General features: G+C 54.1%; 1 protein-coding gene across 2 annotated transcripts in view; it reads right to left on the bottom strand.

The window, feature by feature from the left end:
• KCNK5 (potassium two pore domain channel subfamily K member 5) overlaps window positions 1-22,185 on the bottom strand; it is a 38,887-nt gene that overhangs the window by 4,580 nt on the left and 12,122 nt on the right. The window contains exons 1-4 of one of the 2 annotated variants that reach the window (XM_077904154.1): window positions 17,568-17,753; window positions 1,824-1,935; window positions 503-669; window positions 61-229 (exon numbers count right to left, since the gene is read on the bottom strand). In XM_077904154.1, the coding sequence (XP_077760280.1) occupies window positions 61-229; window positions 503-669; window positions 1,824-1,935; window positions 17,568-17,738 (619 nt within the window). In that variant the 5' untranslated portion in view covers window positions 17,739-17,753. Of the gene's footprint in view, window positions 1-60; window positions 230-502; window positions 670-1,823; window positions 1,936-17,567; window positions 17,754-22,185 lie in introns of those variants that run through there. The other variant, XM_077904155.1, reaches the window with a different exon arrangement.

Raw genomic sequence — 22,185 nt, 5'->3', positions numbered from 1 at the left:
GAGAAACCAGAGAAAGAGAAGGTGGGGACACAGAGGCAAGGAGACAAGGGAAGGACTTACCGGCCACGAAGTCGCCAAAGCCAATGGTGGAGATAGTGATGAAGGAGTAGTAGAGGCCCTCGATGTAGTCCCACTCCTCAGTCACCATGAACACAAAGGGCGGGATCACCAGGTGGACCAGGACGCCCCACACGATGAAGATGGCTGTGCACGTGATCTGTGCCTGCCGCTGATGGGGGTGAGGGGGCCGAGACCAAGTCAGACCCAAAGCAGAGACTGGGGAATCCAGCACAGGCACCCGGAAGGCCTGGGAGGAGGTTCACCACCCAGGGAAGGGCGAGAAGCACCATACCCAGTCTCACCCAGGGGACGGGGCCCCCTGAAACTGCCCTCCTGTCACTTGCCCTAGCACCTCTGTCCATTCTTGGATCTTTGCCATCCTCCCATCACCCGCCAGGGCCCCCCCAGCACTGCCCAGCACCCAGGATGTACACGGACATACCAGGCTCACGCCTCTCTTGGTGAGGAACTGGCCCAGCCTCTTGGCACGTCCCCCGAAGAACTTGCCCAGGGCACTGATCCATGTCAGGCAGAGTGGCACCCCGAAGAGACCATAGAAGACACAGAAGAGGCGCCCAGCAGGGGTCTTAGGGGCCACGTTGCCATAGCCTGAGGAAGAAGAGAGTGAGGCATGAAGAGCCACAGCGGGGGTGACACACCCAGACTCAGCATGGCCCCTGCCTCCAAGATGCACCCACACCGCGACATTCTCCAAGACCACTTCATACTGATCTAATATCAGTACTTAAGTGCAATTTCACTTATTACACTATGGTCAGGATCATTTATAGAGTAAGTATGACGGCATGGGCTATGTCTCCTCCATCAGACTGGGAGCCCCGTACCAGACAAAGCCTTCATCATTAGCAAGCCTGCCACTAGTCGATATGGCACCACTGTGCAAATTACAGTCTTCTCTAGGGAGACACCCCAGAGGCACCCTAGTAGACAGTCTCCAAAGATGACCATTCCTAAAAATCCCTTCTCTTCCCGTGGAAGCGTGCCGCTGCTCACATCAGGCAGGCATCTAATCCCCTCCCTGAGAATCTGGGCTTCAGTGGCCAGCTTGATCAGAGAGTGCAGTACAAGAGATGCCAGATAGGCTAAGTCTAAGAAGCCCCGCAGCTTCTCCCTGGGATGTCCTGAAATGCTCACTTTGGGGATTTTCCCTCTTGGAACCCAGCTCCCATACTGTGAGCTGCCCAAGTCACTGCATGTTCAGCCTCAGCCGTGCTCTCAGCCAACAGCCACTGTCAACTATTAAATGTGTGATGGAAGAAGCCATCCTGGAAGTCTAGCCAGTAGTGCTTTTGGCAGACTCCAGCTTCAGACACAGGACTGCCACTGCCATTACAGACCTCAAGCAAGAACCAACCAGCTGAAGCCAGTTAACCCACAGAACGGCAAAAGATAATAATAGTAAGTAGTGTTTTAAGCCACTAAGTTCTGGAGTCATAGATAACCAGAATAGACACCCAGACCAGTGAGCAAGCATGGGCTGGGCTGGTGCAGTGAGCAATCTGTTCAACCTCTTGCATGGCTCTGGGTATTGGGCTGTGTGTTGTTTCTGCTCCAAGACCCCAGGTCAGGACTCCTGGAAAAGTCTCCCAAGCCTGGCCAGTCATGAAGGACTTACTAAATCCCCAGGAAAGTGTTAAAAGAACGTAATACAACTGATGGCCATGGCACCAGAGCTGGACTCATGCAAGGTTCTGTGGCACGAGGGCATGGAAGTGATATCCTGAAGGTCCCAGAAGACTTACCAATGGTAGTGATGACCGTGGCTGCAAAAATCATTGCATTGGGCCAATTCCAGTTGTTGAAGGTCTGATTCCCCGTAATGGCCACGCCCTGTCCTGCAGCATCAGATACTACCTAAAATGGGAGACACAAAGTGACAAAGATGATTTATAAGTGACAGCAGTGTGTGCCACTCCATATAAGCATTTTATTTAATCATCACAGTAACAAAGAGGCAGTTACGGTCTCCAATATAGATGATGAAACATTATTTATAGAGGACCAGAGACGTTAAGTGATTTGCCCAAGTTCACACAGCTGGTAAGAATACAAACTCAGGCAATCTGTCTTGAAGTCCATTCTCTCACCGGGCCAGTGCTTCTCAAACTTACTAGCACGCACCGCCTCATCTGGAGAGCTCGTTATATACAGACTGCTGGGCCCCACCTCCAGAGTTTGATTCAGTAGGTCTGGGAAGGGGTCAGAGAAGTTGCATTTCTAACGAGTTTCCAGGTGATGCTGATGCTACTGGCCAGAGATCACACTTTGAGAACCACTGCACTAGACTATTCTGCCTCAAGGCAACGTGGTTCAGACACATAAGAGGATGCCTATGCCCTACTCCTCCCTAGTCCACCACAGAAGTGTTCTACTGCAGGACAGACGTGGGAGGGACTCCCATACACCCCTCACCCCAGCTAAGTGCCTTCTTGTATCTGTCGCCTGAAGGCGTACGTATCAGCTGGCTTCCTTTTCCCCATGCTTGGGACTCTTCCCCTACAAACTCCCCCTTCCCTCTATTCTCTGGATCTTTCTCTCTGCCCTGGGCTGAGCGATTTCCAGGTCTAGGCCTGGACGGATCATCAGATGTGGTGTGTACATTTCAGGGTGACTTGAAATCATGTGATCAGTCCCCACTGGGCTCCTGGCAACTCTGGGCAGCAGGTGAGAGGCCACCTGGGGAAATCCACTGGTGGCCTCAGAAGAAGCCTTATCTATTCCAGGAATGCTAATAGCTGCCAAACCTGCTTCAACCTGACAAGAATGGCCTCTACCCTCCCCATCCTTCAGTCCTTCCACCATTCACGCCAACCTGCAGGTGACAGGGCATGGACCCCAGAAGAAGGCTCACAAGCAGGGCCCAGGATTTAACCCAGGAGTTCCAGTTCTGCTCCTAAGGAGGGTCCCAGGGTGGGCCACCCAATCCAGAGACCGGGAAACTCAACCAAATTCTCCCTAACACTCTAGCCTGGGAACTAAGGGAAGAGAAGAATGAGGGATGGAAGCAAAAGAGCGAGATGGAAAGCCCAGAGTGCTAACCCACCGCGGTGTGCCTTTGGTTTGGCAGGAAGCAAGGGAGGGGCTGGTGCTGTTCTGAAGGAACAAGCAGTTTGGAGGAGCAGCAAGCCTGTGTAAACGGATCTGCAGATTCCATAAAGAATTTTCCATGATGACATGCTCATCGGACAGGCCATCAAAGCACACCACTCACTGTCCTGTCTCCTCGCGATGTTTCCAGAACATCTCTCTGCAGGCCAGGGAGTGGCACAGCGGAGGGGCAGCAGGCTGCCTGCAGCCCTCCCCTCAGAGAGCCGGCTGTCTAGCTGGCCAGGCCACTTCCACGTGAGAGCACCAGCACATTTAGATCCTAAGGGGCCTACCCATCTATCTGAAAGGTTTCCTAAAAAATTAAAACTATGGGGGCTCCTAGGTGGCTCAGTCAGTTAAGTGTCTGCCTTCAGCTCGGGTCATGATCTCAGGGTCCTGGGATGGAGCCCCACGTCGGGCTCCCTACTAAGAAGAGGGCCTGCTTCTCCCTCTCCCTCTGCCACTCCCCCTGCTTGTGCTCTCTTGTGCTCTGTGAAACAAATAAATAAAATCTTTAAAAAAATAAATGGTAGGCCCTCACCTTGCCTAGAGTGGGAAAGCTGACATCCTTCCCAATACTAACTTCAGAAAGGCCTTTGTAGTAAGACTTGGTGATTTTTTTTTTTAAAGATTTTATTTATTTATTCATGATAGTCACAGAGAGAGAGAGACAGAGAGACAGAGACACAGGCAGAGGGAGAAGCAGGCTCCATGCAGGGAGTCCGACGTGGGATTCGATCCCGAGTCTCCAGGATCGTGCCCCGGGCCAAAGGCAGGCACTAAACCGCTGCGCCACCCAGGGATCCCAAGACTTGGTGATTGGTTCGGGCTAACCAGGGGACACCCCTTGAAATAGGATGGAGTACAGACTGTGGTGCCCCCCCCCCCGCCCCCACCGCTCATGCTCTCTCAAATCAAATCTTAAAAAAACAAAACAAAACCCTAAACCCATGTCTGAAGCAGGAGAATGAGAAGGAGCAGGGTCCTGTGTCTTCATGTTAAACAGATGGTGATGGCTCCCTTTGGCCCTTTGTCATCTTAGCTACCCCTTGTAGAGCGGAAAGGGTCGAGCACAAGTGCCAGGGCACTTGGCCTCACAGAGAGAAAGAGTATTGAAGGGGGAACTGCACCCTGAGCAGAGGATGAGGCATTCGGAGCACCAAATCTGGTCATCCCCGTGGAGTCTCAGGAACACCAAAGCCATCCCTTCTCCTGACACAATCGGGAAGGGGTGGACTCTAGAAACTCGAACCAAAACTCTTACAGATGTCTAAGTGGGGACAGCAGAATGTCTGGCACATTCGAAAGAGGAACTGGTGAGCACTAGAAGCTAGCGCAGGTTCGTCAAGAACAAGTCATGCTCAGCTAAGTGCATCTCCCACTCTAAAGGGGTTGCAAACCCTTGAAGTTGGGCGGAATGCAGTAAATCTAGATTTCAACAAGGCAGCAGAACAGATGGGCTTAAAGATATTCCTGTGGACAAGACAGAGAAATGTAGGGCAGAGCTGGGATTAATTTGGGTCCCTTTAAAGGCAGATAAACCACCAAGAAGTATTGATCTTTATCAAGCTGGCCTGAGGTCTTCACGATCCTGCTAAGAGCCTGGCCTCTTCAATATTTTCATCAACGACACTGAAAAGATGTACAGAGATGGCTGACCAGTCTACTCTGCAAAGGATGCGAAGCTGGGGACAAGGCCAGGATGGGAAGGGAGCCAAAACACTGCAATGGCAGTTGGGAACTCAACATTACTTCCCCTGGGAAAAATGGGCCCGGACTAACAAGCTTTGATTATCTTTTAATATTTTCATGTCATACACTTTGGGTTAGAAAAGACCAGGGCAGGATCGAAGGGAGAAGTCCTTGGGTTTCAGCCGTCCACAAACTAACACTAGAAAAGTAAATACAATCTCAGGCAGTGTCAACACCTTATCTGTTCAGGGCTGGGCCGTACATGGAGAGGGCTATTCCACTCTGGGTATTGGATCCCACCCGATAAGCTAACTGAGAGGGAGCAGGCGTGGCTTTTTTTTTGGACAACGGGCTACGTCAGAAAGCACTACTCTTGGCAGTAATCCACTTCTGGTAATAGAAAGTGTTTAGGGCGAGGGCGACCACAGCACATCAGGGATACTGAAGGTGTGACTGGAGACCAGGGTTCTCAGCTGGCTGGTGGCACCCTCTGGAAGAGTTTGGAAATGCTGAGTGGGGAATGTTGTCTGCACCAGACACTGTCACAGGCACCAGGGATGACACTGTGAGAGGAGATCCGTTCCCCCCACTCATCTGTTCCAGCAGGTGACAGGGCTGGATGCCACATGCCTCACAAGATGGCCCAACCCACGATGCCAGCACTGTTCCCCCTGAGAGGGAGCCCCCCAAAGGCCATCTGTGCCTTGGGAATCATTCAGTACATGCTAAGGAGACACCAACCCTAAGAGTACAGTAACCAAAGAATGCATTCTGGTTGGGAGCTCTGAGGTAGAAAAATTGGGTTTCCTGCCTTTCCCCCTGCCAATGCTATGCCCTCTGGGGCATCGCCTGCAGCCTCCGCCTTCAACCTTGGCTTATCAGGGAACCACTTTCTCCATGACCTCCGTTCTCTCTCCACGGGCATTCAGCAAGGGGTAGGCAAAGGGGGCATTCTGAAGGGTCCCAGTGTCCCCAGGGCTAGAAGCATCACCAGCCCTTCCAACAATCCAGTGGCAGTTCTGCCCACTGGTCAGGTCACGAAACAGACTGAGAGAGGTTAGGTGGCAGTACTGGGCTAGGTTCTAGACTGTCCGGTTGTAAGTCATCAGGGCTTCCCCCCTCCCGCTGGGCATACCCCAATACCCTCTGCTGCTGTCTCCTCTCTGCTCATGGGCACCAAGAGCTGGCCCGGGTAATCAGCTTGGCTCCATCCCAACGCTGGGGTGGGAAGTAGGATTTGAGCTGCATAATGGTGGATACCCTGTGCGGGGGTGTATATACACACATTATCTAACCGGCTCTTCCTGTGATCCTGCCAGGTGTCACTCGACAGATAAGGAAACTGAGGCCTGGGCGGTGGGGAAGGCAAAAGTCCAGATGTTGGACCTGGGGGCCTGTTCCCACCATGCATAGCTAAAGCTCTGGCGGGGACGACTCTGTGGGTATGTTCTGGTCAGGGTCACTGAGCAGGATACAGGGGGAGGTCTCCCAGAACAAAGGGCCTGACCCAGGACTGAGGTCATCCCTGGGTTACGGAGTGTGGCATGGGGGAGCCAGGCCAACACCCCATTAGACACGGTGTCCTGTCCCCAGGGTTAGGGAAATAGCTCTCGCAGGAGGAGGCGGCCCCTGTTCACTCACACGATTCTTTAACTTGGCTCCCAAATTCACACAAGACAATATTTTCATTTTCCACGTAAGCCTGGAGAGTGATGGGAGAAGGTGATACTGCACACAGTCTGGGCCCAGCTCTTGTTTGGGGAAGGAACAGAGCTCCTGCCTGGGTCACCCTCATGATAAAGTAGCTGAGATTTATCGAGGGCTTTCTACGCACCAAGTGTTGTACTAACACTTTACTTCCTTTAGCTCATTTAACAAGGACAGAATCCTGCTGGGAAGATACTGTAATTTTTTCCATTTTGCAAATGAAAATTTAAGACTTAGAGAGGTTAAGTAAGTAGCCTAAGGTCAGAATGCTAAAAGTGAAGCCAGAAGAGCCTTGACTAGACGTGGTTATCCTGCCTGTCCGTCCCCTACCCCACCCCAAAGGCCACAGGAAGGAGGCCAGTGCATACTTCCACCCTTTTGCACCAGCTGAAAAAACAGTGCCCTAAAACCAGTCCATCCACTCTGACCAGAGCTCAGCATTTCTAGCCAGGCCTCCAGGGAGGTGACATGCCCTTGCCCTGGCTTCAGGCAACCAGCTGCCCTGACCCCACCCTCGTGGGCTCTCACTGTCCCCAAAATACGGTTCCCGGACAGCTCTGTTTTCCCCGGGGATCCGGGGTTTCCCAGGCAGAGGCAGCTGCCAGGCCTCCCCTTCCTGGAGACACCCATCATGTGGGCACTTCCGGAGTTTGGGACATGATGCCCACCTCCAAACATAGGCAGGTGGGGCTGAGGTCAGGCTTCTCCCCTCATCCACCTGGGCAGGGGCAGTGGGTACCCAGGGGCGTGGTACTGGAGCTAGGGGTGCAGCCTGGCTGGGGATGACAGCTATCTGGCACCCAGGGACCTACTCTCCACCTTGCCTCCAGCTCCCAGGCAGACATCAGGGATGAACTAAAGAGCTCTTCCGTGCTATGCAGGATGCAGTAGGATGGAGCCCTCTTGATGGCAGCTTCCACTGGACCCACTGGCTGTTGGGGGCATACAAGCTGAGCGTCCTTTATGGATCTCTGGCCACCTTTCACCCTGAGTTTGTTTCAACCAAATCACTTGGTGCCTCTAGCCTGGAAGGTGAAATAAGGCTCATGGCCACACAGGCAGGGTGCTTAGCAAGACAGAAAGGGCTTTCATCGTCCCTCTCACCTGGCCCTTCTGGGGCCCCCTCATGAGGTGGGCGGGGACCACTTATGAATCCTTATTTCATAGATTAGAATATTTGAATAGCAGCTGATTTTGAGCACTTAAGTGACGGATACTGACCAAGAGCCTACAGTCACTTAGCTCATCAAATCTTTACAACCCAAAAATGTGGGGGCTGTTACCCCCAATTACAGTTGAGGACACAGAGGCTAAGTAAGTAGCTTAGTCATAAAGTAAGTCATATAGCTAGTCAGGGGTGGAGCTGGGCAGTGAACCTGGGCAGTCTGGCTCTTAATCCCTGTGCTTAGAGATGAGGAGAGGGGGTTGGGCCATGCAGAGTGGTCTTCTCAGCTACAAGGAGTGGAGTCAGATCTCTTGAACACAACTTCCCAAGCAATTGTGAGAGAAATGTCTGGAGAAATGCAGACACCTAGAACATAAGCTCCACGACGGCAGGACTTTTATCTGTTTTCTACTGCTGTATTCCCAGAGTCTAGAACACTGCCTGGGATAGGGGACAGACACTGGAGGATGAGTTGGTCTAGGTCAGAGAGTATACACTCCTTTTAGTTAAGTTCCTCACCCAAGTAACAAGTATTTGTTGAGCAACTACTGTGTGCCAGGCAGTGTTCTAGGCTCTGGGAATACAGCAGTAGAAAAGACACTGGCACTGAGGGTGGTGGTGGCGGGGAAGGGGTTGCTAGACTTTGAGAGGGGGCAGAGGGAGGCAGATGAAAGCCCCCTCGGTCAAAGCCAAGATGACAAAGTGAGTGGCTGTGGGGCTGGGAAGAGTCCCTGGGGACACTTGAAGGACTGTCTTTTCTGTAGGAAGGGGAGGCAGTCCCTGGACCAAGCAGTCTTGAGGGTAGCAAGTGAGCAGAGAACAGGAAAAGGAATTTAAAAAAAAAATCACCACTGGTAGAAATGCCTTACTTAGTAAGGAGCTGGGCACCTTCCTCACTGAATCCTTATAAGCCCCTGCGTGGCTCAGCCTGAACCCTGCATCTAGGGAGGCTGAGGGCTCCCGTGCCCTCTTCAGGGCAGAGAAGCTCATGGAAACTTGGCACTGGCCTGGCGGTGAATCTGGGGGGTCTCCCAATTGCTAACACCAAGTCTCTGGGTAAATAACGTAGGCTTTCAGACTCAGTTTCTCCATCCGCCAAGAGTAGCACCTACCCTGAGCATACGAGAAGTTTGCAGGGCAGCAACACAGGCCTTCATCGTAAGCACTCAATACATGGATCTGCAATCGATGCTATGGCTCGTTACGTGTGTGCATCAGGAAACCAGACCCTGTGAGGCCTTGAGACCCAGGGGGAGAGACTGTATGTCCTCAAGGCTAAATCAAAGGGGTTAAGCTCCCTGCACCTGGAGGACAGGCCAGGGTGAGAACAGGGGATACCATCCCCAAGCTTCCTTCCTCACCCCACTCCTATCACCTTTTCCCACCTCTTTCTATTCTAACAGTGAAAGCTGTCCTTTCTCCTCCTGCTTCCTCAGGCACAGGGTGACTTCTACACTGACGATGACCTAATGACTGAAGAGGGGGATTGCGAGATGCTAGGGGAGGGGGGGGAGATGCTAGGGGAAGGGGGCACGGGTGTGTGTTACAGCTCTCCCTGGAGGAAGCAGAGGCATGGTCTAAGAGGTCCTGCTCCATCCCTCAGAAGCCCCATCTCTCCTGGTCTCTGCCCCAGGAGGCTCCCAGGACCCTGGCCAGCTTCCCCAATGCCCAGGCAAGACAAGCAGGCTATGAGGGAAACAACGCCACACACTACAGCCCCTGACACTGTGTCTGCCAGAAGGAGCTGAGGCCAGGGTGCTAGCCTGTCTGAACCCTCGTCCCGGCTCCCCATCCGTCTGCCCTCAGCTTCACAATGCCTACCTACCACCTGCTGTGCTCTCTCCCTGCATGTCCCTGTCTGTCCACACATCCATCTAGTCTAAAAGGAACCCCTCCGAACAGGGAGTTGAGGGTGGGTGTCGAGGCCCTGTAGGGGGTGTTCTGAACAGGACAGACCTGAGTGGAGATTAGTAAACCTATCTTAGGTACTTTCCAAGCAAGTATGTGCAGTTTGGACTTGTTTAGAGCAATGTTTTTCACATCCTTTAATCCCTGAACTAATGAACAGATAAAGGGAGGAGGGGAGGACCCCAGAGCCTGTGCCGGGAAGTCTGAGAAGCAGGGAGTGGGTTTGTCGGGGGCTAGTGGGTACAGCTTGTGTGTCCAGCTGCCGGGTCAGTCCTCCTGGGGCCACTGGCAGATCAAAGGTATCTTGGCCAGAAGGTGAGCACCTGTTAACTATCTTACTCCTAAGACCAATTAGAGAGTTGAAGACTGTTGGCTAAACCCTCAGGGATCTCTAGCCATTCTCTCTCTCTCTCTCTCTCTGCACCACTCAGAGGGACTTCTCCAGCTCTTCCTAACTGGGGCTGGGGGCGGGGCTGCTGGGCTTGTTATCAGATGAGGACACTAAGGCCCAGAGACCTTAGATACCACACAGCCATCAAGGCAGGGGCAGTCAGTCCCGGCTGCCCTGGGCAGTGAACAAGCTCCACCAAGGATTCTTTACCCCGGGGTGATGGGTGCACACACCAGGCTCCCAGTTTCCACCTCCCCGTCCGGAGCACCCTCGCCGACCTCTCACCTCAGCCCAGGTGACCGGGGTGTGGCTGGGAGGGCAGGTGCGCTTTGTGAGCAAGGGACTGGCGAGGGCCAGGTGGTGCCACCCAGATCCCTGTGCCAGCTGCAGGCCCAGCTCGCCAGGCCCCGTCGCTCCCAGGAAAGGAGCAGGTGTCTGTTGGCAGGTGCAGAACCCAAGGGGGCAGGGCCACACAGTGTCTCGGTTGAGACCAGACTTCAGCTACTGCACCATGGACTTTGTTAACCTCCTTTTTCTTATCTGCACTTGCAGATGTGCTCCAGTGCCTACCCAGAGTAATCGTATAAGGGTTTTCTAAAAGAAGAAAGACAAATCGTTGGAGGTATGCTAGGATGGCTGAAGACCCAGGCTCAGCTCCACTCGGCCAGTCACTTGCCGAGATTCTCCAGAAACCCCTGACCTCTGCCCGTTCCCTTCTCTGTGAAAGGAGGAGGTTGGCCTAATGACTTGCTGGGGTCCCCCTGCCTGTACAAGTCCTATTTTTCTCTGCCCAGAACCATGATGTCTAAGCCCAGTTCAGCACTTTCCAAGTCCCCAGCCCATAGCACATTCGAGAAAACACATTTTCATTCCCAAGACTCTACTCACTGGCCACCAGCTCCAGCACCTCCTGAGCCCCCAGCAATTGAGGTCACCCAGGTCAGGAGTGAGCTCTGTTCCTGAATCACACTTCCTTTCTAGTGCCCCCATAGGTCCTACTGCAGGATGGAGAAGGTGCCTCAGTGTATCCACTCCTCTTGGGTCCTTAAAGTAATGTGCGGGTGCTGGTCCAGGCTGCCCTCCCTCAGCCCAGGTGTCTTGGGTGGGGCTGCGTATAAAGCACAATCCCCTGCAGTGTTGGTCACACAATCCCCTGCAGTGTTGGTCACACCTACAGAAACCCACGCAACCTCATTAGGCAGGGTAGAAAGTGATCCAACGCCCTCTCCTCCATGCACACCTGAGGGGTCACTCCTACAGTGCCTATCCTGGGGTGCACATAGAGATGGTCTGGGGGGAGCTTGGGAAAGTATTCATGCCTGGGTCCTACCCTCAGGGAAGCAGCCAGAAATGGTCTGGGGCATGGAACTCGGATGCTTAAAGCTGCCCCAAGTGACTCTAATGCTATATAGAGCCAATTCAAAGCCACTGCCCTAGACCCAAGTCATCCTCCCTGTTGAAGGAAGACTGGAGTCCAGCCCCACCCCAGTGCAGCAGGCCTTGGAAGCATGGCTGTTCTCCGGTCCACCTTTGGGCTGCCCCTTGCACACCCTCCTGAGGCATCTCACCAGCCTTCGCGGATTACAGAAGCACTGCTAGATCTCATGCTCACTGGGGCAAGTCTGTGCCAGAGGTGAGCACATTTTCAGCAGAAATCTCTGGATTTCCGACTTTCTCAGGCCTCAGAGCCCTGTCTGTACTCAGGATGGACAATAAAAACAAGGCAGGTGACCCTGCCCCCATTGTTCTCTGGCTGGGAGCCCCTCCCATGAGAGCTGAGTCCAGGGACTGGCTGACCTGGGAGGGCTGCAGGTTTGGCTAAAGCAAACAGTGAAGGGCTGGTGGGGTCTGAACTCAGGATGGGACGTCAGCAAGTATTCTCAGGCCCGTGGAAGGCTCAGCAGATGAGTAAGACTGGAAATGCCTGTGTGTATAGGCACAGGGGATCTCTGTGGCCCAGCCTGGGTCTCACAGCACTGCTGCCTGAGAGCTGGCCATGGGAGTAGGAAAGCATTTCTTCCCACCCCAACACACACAAGATGACCCTCCATAACTATAGTCTCTAATCTACCTCCTGATTCATCTACTTAAGGACTCAAGGCAGATGAGACACCTAATGACAAGAGGGACATCCTTTGGCCGCCTGAGCTTCTCTACCCACCAATTCACACCCATTGTCCTGCCAGGGTGACTGTGGGCCGGCCGATGGCCCTGTGCTGTTATTTGTTCCCTTTCTGGGATGCTGTGGCCTGGGGCCTGGGTTCATGACTTGACTCCTTCCATGCCCCCAGACACCAAATCCTGGGAGTGTCTGACATCTCTCTGCCTTGACAGATGCAGAGAAAACTGTTCAGCCAGGACCCCCACACGGGAGCACGGGGACTCTGGAGCGAGAGGCCCTGCACAGGGTTCAGCTTCTGGCTTGTCCTTCCCAAGCAAGCCAGCAGATCTCTCTGTTGACGGCTCCCTTCCTGGCCTTCCTTGTTAGAGCCCCTGGCCCAAACCCACCCATCATCAGGCACCTCTCATACCTAGAACTCCTCTGGCCCTAACACCATTTAAGACCAAGACACTGTAGGAAAAAGAGGCAAAACGGATATTCCTATTCCCCCCATTCTGTAGCTGAGGAAATCAGAGAGGGCTAATAACACAGTAGAAGTCACACAGCAAGGTGATGACAAAGCGCAGAGCAGAAGCAGCCAGAAACCCCTGACTCTCTCTCAGTTGAGGGCCCTTTCCATCAAACAACCAGACTGTCTACCACCCATCCCGGGAGTGGGCTGAGAAATGCCAACCAAAGTGGAGCGGGGAAGGGACAGGTAACAGGTGGCGAAGAGCTGTGAAAGGGCTGGGCGGACCTAGTCGTGGTATTATTTGGGAGAAGTGTATGCTTAGGCTCCCTGTGCCCAACCCCCAGGAGGGTTCGATTTGCCCCGACCTTGCAGCGGGTGGAAGGAGCAAACATGGGGAAGTCACTATCCACGGTAGGTTTCTAAAAACAGCCCTCGAGCAGGCCACAAAGGAGGTCACAGGAACTGCTGACTTGCCATCTCCCCCTCCAGGGCTGATGACCTGAGGGAGATCTAGTTCACCATCAGCCGGTCTGGCTGGCCCACCTCCTGCCAGCTTGCTTCCCATCCTCCAGAGCTCAGGTCTGCGTGTTGGCCTGGACTACACACAGGGAAGGCCAATCCACTTCAAAGTCCTGAATATCATGTTTGGGACCCTCCACGAGCAGCACGGGGACAGACCAAGGAAGGCCTGGGCTTTGAAGCAGACATGCCTGGATTCAAATCCGGGCTCTACCACCATTCACCAGCAGGTCACGTGGGCCATGTCCTCTCCCCTCTCTCGGAGCTTCACTTTCTGCATCTGACAGGTGGAGTACCAAGACTGTCAGATTCGGGTGCAGATTATGTGAAATCATGCACGGCTCGATGCCGGGCATACAGGTGTGCTTCCAACACAGGTAACAGACAGAAAAGTGAACGTGGGAAGAAGAAGGGGGGTGGGGAGGCTGCCTCCATTCTGGGGATGTACACCTGCTGTACAGGGCCTTCAGAGCCCTGGACAAGATAGATGGGCTCGCTGTCAACAGCAATGCCCTCCTTCCCAGGCACCCCCACCCAGAAGACTGGGGCTTTGGACAATGGTTTATCTCCCCAGATAGACTATGAGCTCTGAAGGCAGCGTTCACTCCTCCCTTACTCCTAGAACAGAATCTGGTGCTAGTAAGTACTCAATATTAATGAGTAACCCAGTCTCCAAGACGTACGCCTTTCACAACCACTCCCTCCAGGGAACCAGGATGGGTGCTGGTGGTGTTTAGGGTGGGTTCTGGCTCCAGGGAAGGAGGTGGGCAGTCCCAGTAGTTTCAGGCAGCCTGGTTTGATGGCTCTGTGTTTCTCTGCCCCACCGCCTTTCCCTGATCTCACCCCACCCCACCTATCTTCAGGGCTAAAGCCCCCACAGGTCCCAGCCCTGGTGAGTCAGCTGCCCTGCAGACTTTGGAACCATCAGGATTTTAGAGGAAGGAGGTAGGAGGGTGGGGAAGGATGAGAGCCCAGGAGGCACGTCAGGGTTGAGGGCCACAGGTCTCTCCTGCGTGGCCTGCTTTCCCGCTACCCCAGTGGTGGGAGAGGACAATCTGTTCCATGAAGCTCTGAAGCTCTCTGGAGCTCTTGTGGCTGCCTGCCTTGGGCTCCCTTGCTGGGACCCCCAGGACAAGGTTCCCACCACCACGGACAGCCCCCCAAACTCATGCCTCCATGGTACAAAACCTGTCCTGATACCTGCCACCTCCATGCCTCCCGGTCACACTGGTACCCTTGAGAGTAGGCTGTGGCTGACTCGGCCCTCGTCTCCTCTCTCTCCTCTCTCGTCTCATCTCGCAGAGCACACCAGACCCAGGGGCCCTGTGAATAGCCCCTCTACTGGCTCCCTCCTCCTCTCCCTCTCGCTTGACCCCATGGCTGGTGGCTCTGGGTAATAAGTAACCACCCACCCTTGAAGCCTGGGGTTCTGATGATAAGGAATTAATAAGCTTACCCATTTATTAGAATTTAAGATGACTAGATGGTTAAACTGTAAACTCCTTCACTAATTAAAAAAAAAAAAAAGCGCAGAGGGGTCCTGCGGGGTGGGTGGTATGAATTCTGCATGAGGGGTGGGCAGCTGAGTTTCTCTACTCCTACGGGGTAACCCCCCTGCCCGTTTCTTACACACCACCCATACCCGCGGCACCCAATGCGGGCTCCACTGCCTCCGAGCATGATCCCACCCTACCCCTCTCCACAAAGCCCCCTGGCAGGATCCTCCTGAGGGCCAACCACCTGTCACAAAATCCTTCCTTATTGTCGGGACTTTCAGCTAAATCCCGCCGGCTGCACTCCAAGCCCATTTCCGTCGTTGCAGTCTCCAGCTGGTGACGGACAACAGCTGGCCTCCATCCTCCCTGGAATAAATTGTACCAGAAACTACCGGCAAAGTGGCACAGGCATTTCGGGGTGGATGGTACACCTCCCCCTTGCGGGAAGGGTTGGGGGGTGGGTGGCAGCTTCTACCTCCGTGGCCCCCAAAGCCCGGGTCAAATCAAGAAGACTGAGTCCGGATCAGAGGCAGGGGTCCAGACCGCAATGCCAGGCGACCGTGAGGATCCCGGGGCCAGATACAAGGAGCACCCCCCCACTCCCCAGACCACCATGGATTTCACACACCAATTGCACCAGCGTCTCTGGCCGCCAAGGCCCCGTTTGGAGATCACAGAAATGAGACACAAATAGGATCCCCAAAAGGTTGCGGGAAAGGAACAGGAGCCAGGTATACGCCACCAGTGCTGCCCCCCACCCGCTGGCCACTTGCCCCCACTGCCACCCCCACCCTGGCGGGGGCAGATCAGGCACAGCCGCCTCGGCCTTTTCCACCTCACAGGGAAGGGACGGTCCCCAGCCCACCTCCTGCCCCCAGCAGACTGGGGCGTGGACGTGACCGAGGTGAAGAAAAACACAGCCTTTCTGTGCTGAAGGTATGGAAAAATACAGGCAGGCCCTCCTAGCACAGAGGCTGGCTGAGGTGAGGGCTAGTGTGGGCCCTGGGTAGTGAGGCCCAGGACCGGGGGACAGGCCTGGTGACGCGCAATGGAAACGCTCCGATGGCAGAGCCGGAGAGGCACGCCTGGGGGGACAGCCCCACTGCAAAACCCACGAGGCAGAAAGTGTCAGGACCACGGCTCGCCTTCTCGTTCACAAGGGCTGTGATTTTAAGCAAAAAGCATTTCGAGTCTGCTCCCCCGCTAACGCCCACCCAGGCTGTAGCAGCCCTCAATCTGGTTGGCAGGGTGCAGGAACAGCCAGGGCACAGGCCGGCAGGGGCCAGCTATCCCCCGGCCCGAGAAACCACAACCTCACTTCCTCACGTGTAAAACGGGACTGACGCTGCCTCCCTGCCGACTCTCAGGGGTATGGATCCGAAAGCTTGATTCATGAGGACGTGACAAGTACGAAGCAGGTACACAGGCAAAGCTAGAGCTGCTCCTAACTTACGAACTTCTGGCTTCTAAACGCCCAGTGTTGTCGGGGTAGGCTTTCTTTCAGACTCCTGAGGCATTGTGTGTGGCCAGGGAAGGCTCAAAGACAGGAAGGTAAGTGGCACCAGATTTCCAAGTCACCCAGAGGTCAGGCAGGACAGCGAAACCAGCTCCTCCCGTGGCTGCATCCTGTCTCCCCAGCAGAACTCAGTTTCCCACGAAACACTCTACAGGGCAGGCTCGTCCTGAGAGGTCCATTTACCCTCAAGCCTGCTGAAGATGGCTGTCTGTCCTGGGCCACTGAGGGTGAACAAGTGACCCAACAGTGGGCTTCCAGCACACAGCCTCTCCCCTCCCAGGAAAAGGGGTGAGACAAGACGGCAGGATGTGAAGAGGGTTCCCTTCACCCTCACTCCCACCCAGCAGCCCTGGGGTATTCCCTTCTCTGGAGGGGCAAAAGTACAGCTGTGCTGGCCTGCTACGAATGCCACATCTGGCCGGGCACCAGCCCCAAGCCCCATGCAGAACCCACCCAGCCAACTTAACCCAAGGAAAGATGGGACCAGAAGCATGGACGACCTTCCTTTGCACTGCACAGCACAAAGCTGGGGCTACTGGTTTGCTAAGCATTTGCTGAGCACAGGCCATATGCCCTGCTGCTGTGAGCCCAATGAGGGAAGTGCAAGACACAGGCCCTGCCTAGGAGGACTCGTGGTCCTAACCAGGGACAGGCAGGCAGACAGGAAGTTACATGATGGTGGACAACACAACAAAGCAGCGGCCAAATGTCGAGGCCAGGACAAGCCCTGGGGCTTGAACCGTGCCCTCATCCAATTCCCAGCAACTGGGCACGAAGTAGGACAAGAAGCCCAAACACAGATGGGGAAACAGAGGCTCACAAAACACAAGGGGCTAGGGCAGAGCAATCTCCCAGCCAGATGCTTCCCCCAGCTCTGAAAACTGCCTGCCCTTCCTCCCCAGCCCCACCCTTGGGTTTTCCATCTTTCCTGGCCCGGGGCCCCCTACCATATACCCCAGAAGGAAGCTGGAAACCCCTACAAGTTCCATCAGTCACCCCTATTTCCATTCTTTCCACATTTGAGGTGGAAGATGTGTTCTCAGTTCTCACTGCAAGGGGAAGATGTGCCAGGTGGCCAGCAGATTCATCCAACCGGTGAATCTGAACTTCAGGTATAGGCTTTCCTCTCAAGGACCCAGGAAGAGTTGATGCTTCACTGGACACCAGCAGGCTGAGGGAATGGGGTAGAGCAGGTGATCAAAAGGAATTGAGACCCAAAAACAACAACTGGAGATCCATCCGTGAAACCTGACTCACACGCCATAGCCTGGTCCCACCTCCACTGAACCGAGCCTGACCCACGACACCAGGAACGACCCTCCCGCCAAACACACGGTCATCTGAGTCTCATGTGGCTCTGAGGGCCAGGCGGTCGGTCCACAGCTCTCTGCAATCTCGCACTTTCTGGGGCTGCGGGGGTGGGTGTGCTCACCTCAGAAGAGCTTGCAAGTTTCCAGTGGGTGGGACAGAGAAACCACCTCCTACAGGTTCTCGGCGCATCACGCTCCACGTTCTGCGGCGGCCAGGCCAGGCCAGCTCTCCCTCTCCCACACCAGAGCAGGAATGGAATTTGACTAGACACCGAGAGAAGCCAGTGTGCCATTAGAAACCTCAACAGATTCCTATCAACACTCCAGTGCTGTCCAAGAGAACTCTCTGTGCTCATGGAATGTTCTATATCTGAACAGTCCCATGTGGCTACCAAGCCTTTGAAATGGGGCCAGTGTGACTGAGGAACTAAATTTTAATTTAAAATTAGGCAGCCACAATATTTAGTAGTATCGTGTTAAAATAAAATTAATTAGGAACATGTGGGCAGGGATTACCATACTGACACAGAGTCAAACATAAGCATCCTACCCAAATGCTGTCCTAGGCAGGGGTCTGTCTTCCCCTGGACCCTCAGGCCGTGCGTGGTCTGCGGCACGCTCCAGATTCTGAATTAGATGCATGCTGACCCAAATCTTGCCTGCTTGTGCTTTTTGTTCATCTGAAAGGCAGGGCAAGATCTCCCTGTACCCCAGTGGGGCTTGCCAGAGCTGGAAGCAACACGACACTGGTCCATGGGCCTCCGGAAGACACCACTCCCCTGCAGGGGACACGGACCCCAGGACTGGGTACAGCTGCTGGGGCTCCCCTGGCTCTGCTGGGTATCTCTTGGGGAACTATGCTCTCTTCTTGGTGACTGCCAACTCGCAAGTCCAGTCTCTAATGGCTTGGTCTGTGGGCCCGAGGGCCACCTGGTTTCCCTAGTCTGTGAGACCTTTCCCCTCCAAGTGTTCAATGGCACTGCTGCCTGGGACGTCGTCGCTTTGGCAGCGGAATTTAAGAGTAACAGCAAGCCAATGTTCCAGCAATCAGAGAACTAATGCTGGGCTTCAAGGTGTGTCCTGTTAAAACTCCGGTTTGCTTTGTGCTTTGTGCACCTCATATGTTAAAAACAGCAAGCCTAGAAGTGGCTAATGATATATAAATTCAGTCTCTTTAAGGGGGATTCAACAGCGTTTCAGAAAACCTGGAAGTAAGAGAAAGAAAAAGGCAGCCACCATCATCCTGCCTCTACCTCAACACAAATCGTCTTCTGTTTTTACGTGGAGTCTCCATGACTCAATGCTAACAGAACCACATGCGAACTTGAGCGTCCTGGCTGGCTGCCCTCACCCCCAGTCCTGTTTTTGTCTACCTGGAAGCCTGGCTCACAGTTCAGTCCCAATTTGAGAAATACCAACTGAAGCCCTGGGAGGCCACCCCTGCCCCCCCAGGGCCCGGGCAGCTCCAGCACCAACCAAGTGTCCCTGTGGGAGTCTATCTGAGGGGTCCCATCCCCAGGCCACATAGCCCAAGACAGTGCAGAGCAGTTGAGGGGAGAGGCATGAAGGGGTGTGTCCATAGACATAAGATCAGCTTCAGGAAGGGGAATTTTTTAAGACCTGTAGACGATGACCCCAATACAGAGCTGAGGAGCCAGAGGACTTGACCACATACAGCTCTCAGTGCTGGAACTTTCCAAAAAGACAGGGCATGCCAAAACTGAGATCTGTGAACTCTGAATCCTCAGCAGGCTTGGTGCAGGTGGGGACCTTCTAGAGCAAGACCCAAAAGTGCCCCCCATGACTCTGACGATGTCCTGCCCCAGCACCGCGGAGCCACACCCAGGGAGACGGTGACACTTCATGGGGAAACCTCTTGACCTGTCCCAAGAGGGCAGTGCACACAGGAGGATCACAGGGGTGTGGGCAGTCAGAGCATCTGCTGGGTGGACAAAGAATCTGGTCAAGCAAGATCCCCACTGGGAAGAAGGCTAGGGACAGTTTTCCAGATTGGAGGTGGGCCTAACTGGAAGGCAAAAGAGGGCTGTGCTGGTCCTGCTTCTGGTATTTGGGGGCTGGTGGAAGACAAGCCAAAGGAGAGAGAAATACAGTGTCATGGTTCAGGGTGATCGTTAATAATTACCCCCTCACACTGCGCTAGGTTTGCGATCCGATGGGGCACAGGCTGAGGGCCTTGTGGAGCAGGAGAGGAGTACACACAAGTCAAAACGCAAGGTGCTCTGATGCCCCGGGGTGGGGAGGTGGTGCCGAGGGTGCCGAGGCTCAAAGAAAAAAGCTAACCTCTAGAGAAAGGGGAGCCTTCCCTGTCAGCCTCTCCTACGGCAACTCTTCTACCTTGGGGCACCTGAGGCCCCCGCAACATGCCACATGGCTACTTCATTGTCCTCAATATATACTGCATGGCCTCACCCCGACCTCAAAAGCAGGGCCAGTAACTAATTCTTCCCTTAATTTCCAAAATCCTTAAACCAGCACTGGTTTAAACATACAGCAGGTGCTCAGTAAGTGCCTAATCAGCTTTAGTGAGCAAGTCCTTGGTTCAGAGAGGGGCGGTGACCTGGTCTAGTCACACAGCAAGTCAGCTGAGCCAGCCCCAGAACCCAGCTCTGCCTTCCAGTCCCCAGCTCACTAAGTAGATCTCTGGGCTGCGGCTAGAGTCTGGGGGATGGGAGAGATGGGGTGTTGAAAAGCTGATAATCAGGACACCCTCCCTTTTCCTGCTCCCCAGGGGGGTGCTGACAAGACACTACTGCATCAGCGTGCCCCACTTAGCCCACTCAGCACTTATCCCTCAGCGAGAGGCAGCCACTGCTCCAGGGGGCCGGGATGCTGAGAAGGGAAGGGCATCCTTCCAAAGCTAACACTGTCAGGATGCATTCCACGACCCAGGAGGCAAGAGCTTTATTTGAACAGCAGAGATGGGGAAGGTATGGGGCTGCTGTTCTTTCTCTTCTGGAGGGTCTGTGAACAGGTGCCATCCTGCACCTGGGATGTGAGAGGATCCAGAACCTTGCACTAGACACAAAGGACACCCCAGCCCAAATGAACATTCAAGTCCATAAAGGGCCAGCTCTGTGGTCCTCAACATGCTGTGGCATCGCCCATCTCTGTCATCAGTCATGCAGACAATGTCTGGGTGGCACTTCCATCCACTCCAGGAGAATGGCAAGACTAAAACTAATGCCTCCCTAGGTGCAGGCCAGGGTCTTGCTGGGGGTTGTCCCTGGGGAAGCCAAATGGGGATATATGTCACAAGTATGGGTTTAGCTGCTGAGGAAGGAGCAGGTAATATGGCACTCAGATGGAAACCCCACAGCCAACCAGCAACTGCACGTCCCTCCTCCAACTCCTTGATTCTCTCTTGAAGGCTCGGGTCTCTGGGTTGCCCGACCCATAAATCTTGTCACGAAGGGTCGGGGCCTGTTAGGTCTGTAAGGATGCTGGAGGAAAGGAGATGAGGGCAGGAGGGGGGTTGACAGCCTCAACTCAGAATTATGACACCCACTTATAACCCAAGATTTCCTGCTTTAAAACTTTCCATGCCGTAAATGGCAAATAAACCTATATATGGTCAATGTGGTCGGGAATACAGTGGTGTCAGAACCCACAAGGCTGCAGAACGCAAAGCCAGCAAAGCATGCATGGAACACTTTTGGGGTACGAAGAGCCAATGGGCCCCAAATAGAAAGTCCAGCCCCAAAGAGTGACTAGTCAGATGGGTAGGACTGGTGACGATTTAGGACCTCGCAGAGTCTAAGTGAGAGCCCCCTTGATGGAGCTCTGGCTCTGGACTCAGAAGCCTGGGGTCAGGCCACTAACTAGCTGTGTGACCTTGGTTATGTCATTTAATCTCTCTGCCTCAGATGCCTTATCTACACAATGAGGTTACCCACAGCTGCTATCTTACCATGGCTGGGGGAGTCGATGCCATGTGGTGATGGCCCTTGCCTGGCCTACAACGCCCTTTCCCTCACCAATGTCAGCCACCGCTACTCCTATGGTGTGACTGTTGCTCTGGCCCCGCTGCCACCCTTCCCCAGAGCAATTTACGTTAGGGGTGGACACAGATCTCGAGTTCTTGGTAAAAACAGTAAACTTGCTGTAGTTTTACAACACCTCACCACCCTGAAGAGATGGCCTTTTGTCTCTAATCGAGACCTAAGGGGATCAAGGGGAGGGGTCCAGAAAGAGGCTGAGACCACGTGGGTGGGAGAGTCCAAATCACAGAGGCCACTGCAAGAATGCTGGCTGGCTCCCTTCTGAGGGAGAGGCCACTGAGGGTTTTCTGAGTTGGGGGTCATGACCTGAGTCTATGAAGGACCCCTTCCCCCCCTTACTGTTGTGACACCAGCCAGGAGAGCTATTAGGAGGTGTGGCAGTCACCTTTCAATCTACCTCTTGGGGACACTGCTTCCAAGAAGCCTTCCCTAATTGCCCCACTTAGCTCTAATTACTCCTTTATTGTGCTTCCCAGCCCCCGGTGAGCACAGTAACCTGGGAAAAGTTACATAACCTCCTAAGGTCTGGGCCTTGGCTCCAGGGCTGAACAGGGAGGCCAGTTAAGTAACCACTAAGCTCCCTCCGGCCTCACAATTTATGATTTGCCGCCAGAAGTGCCCAGAGCCTGATTCTCCTCCCCCATCAACCATGCCTGCCAACCTCCAAGAGTGGTGGGGGCGGGGGGGGGGCATATTCTGGAAAAACCAGCCAACAACAGCT

The sequence above is a fragment of the Canis aureus genome, chromosome 7, assembly GCF_053574225.1.
Source record: "Canis aureus isolate CA01 chromosome 7, VMU_Caureus_v.1.0, whole genome shotgun sequence".
In the NCBI taxonomy this organism is placed as follows: Eukaryota; Metazoa; Chordata; class Mammalia; order Carnivora; family Canidae; genus Canis; species Canis aureus.
The sequence above is the reverse complement of the archived record's forward strand: the minus strand, read 5'-3'. Positions and strand labels throughout refer to the sequence as shown.